Source organism: Sphaeramia orbicularis, chromosome 16 (genome assembly GCF_902148855.1).
Source record: "Sphaeramia orbicularis chromosome 16, fSphaOr1.1, whole genome shotgun sequence".
Taxonomy (NCBI): domain Eukaryota; kingdom Metazoa; phylum Chordata; class Actinopteri; order Kurtiformes; family Apogonidae; genus Sphaeramia; species Sphaeramia orbicularis.
This window is the reverse complement of record NC_043972.1, coordinates 49,381,643-49,388,056: the sequence shown is the minus strand read 5'-3', so window position 1 is coordinate 49,388,056 and position 6,414 is coordinate 49,381,643. Positions and strand designations below refer to the sequence as shown.

General features: G+C 41.0%; 1 protein-coding gene across 1 annotated transcript in view; it reads left to right on the top strand.

Annotated features, from left to right (window-relative positions):
• The first annotated feature begins 300 nt into the window (after positions 1 to 300).
• Positions 301 to 6,414, top strand: part of satb1b (SATB homeobox 1b) — a 71,704-nt gene continuing 65,590 nt past the window's right edge. Inside the window, exons 1-2 of the mRNA XM_030158528.1 lie at positions 301 to 574; positions 5,315 to 5,491. Coding sequence (XP_030014388.1) covers positions 5,320 to 5,491 — 172 coding nt within the window. The 5' untranslated portion in view covers positions 301 to 574; positions 5,315 to 5,319. The remainder of the gene's footprint in view (positions 575 to 5,314; positions 5,492 to 6,414) is intronic.

The window sequence follows — 6,414 nt, the reverse complement described above, 5'->3', positions numbered from 1 at the left end:
ACAGTTACTGCTGTAATGGCTCAGTTCTCAGAGGTCTCAGTTACTATAAGTGCATTTTTGGCCTATAAAAATGTCCCTTCACGTCTTCACATGTTGGTGATATCAACATAAAAGACTCAGGGTCAATGCAGCCCCTGTGTCATATTTCAGCCACTCATTCTTTTTTTTCTGCTTCTTTTATGCCACACATATATCAGAGAGCTGAATCATTCTGCTTTTGTCTCCCCAGGTGATAGTGAGCAGAGGTGCTGAGAATGATGGAACATCTCAGCGAACGTGTCTGGGCAAGGAGAACTCTGAGCTGGTCAACAGCATGGCAGAGGCCAAAGCCCGCCATCCAAGCTGCCCCGGCTGGAGCAGAACGGCCCCATCGGCCAAGCCGCCCTGCCGGCCAAGCTGCCCCGGCTGGAGCAAAACGGCCCTGTTGGTCAGGCAGCCCCCCCAGCCAAGCTGCCCCGGCTGGAGCAGAACGGCAGCCCCCTGGGACGGGCCCGGCTGGGCAGCACCGGGGCCAAACTATCTGGGGTCCCGTACAAACCCACCAGCCACCTGCTGAAGTCCTGCCACAAGAGAGGTAAGAGGGACGGGCAGGGGGCTCGGTTTGGGTTTATTACAGACTGAGGATGATTCATTACTGAATTCATTAATGAGTAAATCATATGCAAGGTTTTCCTGATGATTAGAAAGCTTAAGCACAGCAAGCAGGTCATTTTAGACCAGACAGATGAATTTGAGATCTACAGTCACAGAAAAATTATTAGACCACCCTTTGTTTTCTTCAATTTCTTGGTCATTTTAATGCTGCCACTACTACTACTACTATTACTACTATTTAAGAGCTGATACCTAACCACTTCCATGGTTTTCTTGATAATAACCAAAGTCACTTAAGTTCTTACATCAATAGCTATGGCATTGTACTGCCAAAAACAGTGCTTTTAGCATTTCATGTTTTCTTTTCCTGTCTGTTTTAGTCACATGATACACACAGGAGTTAGAACTTGATTGTATAAACCATTGTTTTTGATGACTTTTGATGGTCTAATAATTTTTTCGTGACTGTATGTGGAGAGCTCCAGAACCAACCAACTTCTTCCACATCGGCTGGTTGTAGTTGGTTCCCCAGCCCAAGTTTTGCTGTTGTTGTTTATTACTTGTTTAAGCGTTTTTATACACACAAGTTTTATACAGTAATTCTCCAAATAATGTGACATCATTTTAACACTTTAAAAACGTTAAACTTTCTTTGGCATGGACCCCATAACTCTGGACCAGACACAACCCAGTCTCCATCAAATTAACAATAGTAATGTAATAGGAAAAAAAAAGATTAATCTGATAATATCAAAGTAACTCTTTTTGATTTAACTAGAATTCAACAGTTGAACTGAAAGTGCCAAAGGATGAAACGTCCAGAAATGTGACATTAAAAGTTTTCATATCAGTCATTATTAGTAGTCATCATGGTAAATATCAAGTCCTTCTTTCTTTTACGATTGACTTGTACTCTTGAGTGAAAGTTGAAGGTGATTAATTGTGGTTTTAAAGTTGTTTATGGTCAAAGTTTGACAAACACTGTTTCGAATAACAGAAAATTTTGCTGATCTGTGGTAGAACAAGATGGTTCAAGTGTAAACAATACAGTGTGCTGGCCTTCTTCCTTCTTTTCCTCTTTTTTCTTCTTTATGGGTTATTCAGAGTAGACACAACACTGAGTCAGTGCCTGTGTCTAGTCGATAAATATCACATCCAGCTTTTGGCATATTGGTATTGTGGAAAGTATATTGTGATAGTTATTGAACTCAGTGTCAAAGGTCAAAGTAGGAAATGGATCTGAAACCAAACAAAGTAATTGTACAAGGTGGCAGTGATTTTTCTTCTTTAGTTTCTTTTAATTTTCCCTCCATGTCAGTACTTTCAGATGAGAAGTCTAATGTTAGTGTTATAGTTTAAACTTAAATGGTATCTGTAGAAATCTCTAATTGAAATTACAAGAAGTCCAAGGTGGTATGAATCAGATGACACCAGAAATATATTAATATAATCACTGTAAAGATGCAATCATTTACTGTCACTTATCAAATGCAGCTAACATGCATTTGAAGTGTGCAGATTAGCAGCTTTATGTGTTTTCCTAATGTTGTATTCTAAGTGTTTGCTGCACAAATTGATCAAATTCCTGCTCTCACCCTTCTCCTGTTTCTGGGAAAGTTTGATGAGCATATTAATTCTTTGACATCTCACAGGCTCAGTGATGAATCAGCCGCTTTTGCAGATTCACTGATACCAAGATATGTGCTAGGTGTAATTTTTAACAAATTGCTTATAAAAGAAATGCACTTGATCAGAGTTTCTTTGTTTTTTAATTATTTATTATTTAGTTCATTTATTTATTTATTTTGCATGAGTAATAGTAGAATAAACCATGCAAATACAGCAAAGCTAGGAAATGCAGTTTAAACAGCCCCCCACACCACATGCATGCCACCTTCCACCACCACATGCTCTCTTAAACTTAAACTCTTAAACCTTTTCCAAACCTTCTTTTTTACAATGCTCCTTTAGTCATCTGCACTCACACACACACACACACACACACACACACACACACACACTCCCACTTATTTGCCCAGACAATAGCTAATAGAAGAGCGCTGTGAGAATTATTCGTGTGTCGTGCTGCAGAGCGCTGTGTCACTGCTCTTCTCTCCTACCGCAGCCCTCCTGCTCCGACATTTGTTTATTAAGGGAAACTTTCAGTCCTTTAAGAGCCATTTCTGTTTAACAGGAGCCCTTACTTTGAGATTATGACATAGCGTTTTAATATAACTGTTGTCATCTGGTGAAAAACACGATGGGCAAAAAAGCTATCGAAAAAATGAACCTTTTTATGATCATGTGTTTTGTTGTTTTTTTTATTTATTTTTTTGTTTTGTTTTTTATTTCATTGGGCTGGAAATGAGTTTGTGAACCTGCAGGTTTGGAGTTGTAATAGCACTTGGCCGCTGTGTGTTTGTTTGTTTGGCTGCTTTGGTTTTCTCTGGGCAAAAGGGACTCAGGAACTCTTGGAATGTAGCTGTGCGAACATCCTCCGATGGGCCGTTTCTCTTATTTGCTCCTTTATTTCTATGTGTTGCACTCCAGCTGAGAGAGCCTAATTTTTCACCTCCATCATCTCGGCGTCTTTTGGCCTCCTGCGATGTTTGGCTTCCTCCTTGCTATCCCCCCACCCCTCCTTTTGTCCCTCCTCCCTCTTTTCAGTCTTCTTACCCAGTAAAGGGTGAAACAGCGTTGCTGAGAGGAGGCAGGGAGTCCAGTCCGCCGTGGAGGCTTCGCAGAGGGCCCACAGTGGGCATTGTGTCCGAGCCCGAAACAATATTTACCGCAGCCCTCTCTGGGCTCCCTGGAAACAAAGCCAGTATTGATCCCTCAAATGAACCTACACAGCAGTCTTTATTGTTAGATCTTTATCTATTAAAATCAGGGGAGGAGAAAAGCAGCTCTTTCAGCACATTCCCTGGCATCTGTCGGCTTATTGATTGTTTTTGCCAGAGCTGTGTGCATCTTCTGGAATGCCTGGAATTGGAAAATATTATTTAATCATTTTAATCACCAATAACAATACATGTAAAGACACATATCCAGGTGAGGACAGTGAGCCAGTTTCTTTTCTGTATTCAGCTTGGAAGGCTTCAAAAGCCTAAGCTCTATTCCATGCCATTAAACTTCCGTACATTTCCCAGGATGTTATTTTAGTTTATAGAAAAAAAAAAAAACGGCACAGTGGGTGATATTTACACAGTGGGTCCCTTGAATGTTCGTCAGTCTTTGGACAAGGTTTGCTCATTCCACCTCACAGCAGAGCTACTGTTGACACAGACTAGTAAACCTTTAGGCTGTAGAGGTGGCTCACAATTTTGAAGCACTGCATCATGGGAAGATGATTTGGAGTTGGCAAGAAGGAGGAAAAGCTAATGTGATCCCGGCACCTTGACAGTGAATAAAACTGTTTATTGAGCCAAAAAGGAATGTGAGGATTTTAGTATTTTTTTCACATTGTCGTAGTAGAGTTTACAGACCAAAGTGCATCCCTTCTGTTTAACTTTACATCACTGTCCCAAAGCCCTGAGGAAGAATGTAAGAATGCAGGAAAGAGACTTTGAAGAGTTAATGAAAGGCTTTTTAAAAATGGCATAAAGTGGTGAGGGATCATGGAAACATTGAGATAAATAGCACTGTATGGGCCAGACCAGTACGTTTACAGAGGGCTGATACAGATGAGCGGTCATCAAGAAAAGCAACAATTGAGATTTGGAACCCATAGTAATGTTGCAGTAAAGACTTTTAAAATAAGAATCTTAGTGTTAAAACACAAAACTTTGTTGGACAAAGGAGGGAGAATGCCTGAACCAGCCTTTAAGCCGACTAACAAGTAAGGGAACTCGTATGGAATTGTTCAACAATATTGTCAGTTTCAACATCAAACTGTAGGGATTTTAAACAAGTACTTCTGTATAAAAGTCCTGTTCTTACTTCAGCATGGATAGCCAGGGGTTTTCTACCATTACAAGATGCAGTATAACAGTTAATTCATTTCAAAGCAGTGGTGGAGAGCATGAAAAATGTTTAATTTTATAATAATGGATTAGATTTGTATAGCGCTTTTCTATTTTACCATCACACACACACCAATGGGAGTAGCTCTGGAGGCAAAATGGGAGTCAAATGTCTTGTCGAGACGAGAGTGGGATTTGAGCCACCTACCATCTGGTTATCAGACATCCCACTCTACCTCTTGAGCCACAGTCTACCATACAGTTTTGTTGCGTGAAGGCCCAGCAAACCCCATTTTTGTGTCTTCACATAGTTCTCATTAATAAAGAAAGTAATCAATAGTTAAACACTGAAAAGAAATCATATGATATATGCCTGTGGAACCAATGAGTTAGAGCAATATAATTTACATAAAAAAAACAAAAAACAAGAGATAAAACAAGTGTTTCAAATGTGGAGTGTTTTTTAAAGTTTGGCATTCATGCAGAAAGGTGAGGGTTCAGATGGAGATCATGGTAGAAATGATGAAACAGGCCTTTTTATTCCAAACACATCCTTTAATTTCTAACACTGAACTTCCACTCGGCAGCGCTCCAGTCACTCGCTCATAATCCCTCGACACTTGACCACACTGTAACTTAATCATCAGTGCTAAATATTAATCTCATCCCTGCGCGAACTCACACACATCATTGAAGGTCAGGAGTCTGCATATGAAGAAACGTGAGGCTGACTGTGAAATGTGTGTGTGTGTCCACAGGCAACATGCTGCCCGTGTTCTGTGTGGTCGAGCACTACGAGAACCCCATGGATTTTGACAGCAAGGAGGAGCATGCCGAGTTCGTCCTGGTGCGTAAGGACATGCTCTTCAACCAGCTCATCGAGATGGCCCTGCTCTCACTGGGCTACTCACACAGCTCAGCGGCCCAGGCCAAAGGTAAACCCACCAACGTCATGCATCCACTCATTTTCACATCTTTCTCTGTCTTGTCTTGTCCCATCTCCCTAATGCCTGTTTACTTTGTGTATATGAAGCTTTCTGACATGCACTCTCTCTGCGCACACACACACGAAACACACACTGCGTGACCATAATAGCCCACTGCCAGCAGATCTGAAGCCACAGTAACACATCCTGACACTGATCCCGAAAAGGAGATGCTCGAGTCTCCCAGGGTTCACTCACACACAGATATATGCTTGGACACACAAATGCTATATATATATATATATATATATATATATATATATATATATATATATATATATATATATATATGATGTGGGTCTACTAATTGCTCTTGAGCTCACGCAGGCTGAGGGTGGCGGTTTCAAGGTGCCTCTTAGCCTGCTCTTTTATTATAGCCTGTCCATCACACACACAGACACACACATCATAGTCCGCTTCTCACACACACACACCATAGTCCACCTCTCACACACACTCTTTCTCCTAACTTCCTGCTGTGTGGGCTGCCACTTTTTTCTGCTCCAGTCTCGGGAGAAATTCCTCCGTGTGTTGGGATTTTGGGAGTGTATGTCACCAAAATATCTCTGGAGGCATTATTAGTAACTAGGGCTGTGCGATATGACCATAATCTCATATGCCTTTATACATCACTTCATGTCCAGATATCAGCACTTATCGTAGTGTACGACATTTTGGGTTAATTTAACCTTTTTGGTCTCCTGTGCAGGTGCCATAACAGTACACTGGTTCTCCACACATATACAGTCAAACTGCTGGTGTGTTGCATTATAATCTTTGTGCACAAAAACATATGTGGCGTTAAAACTGCACATTTCCCTTCATCTAAATACTGTACAGATGCCATATGTAAAGATAATGTGCATTCTTCT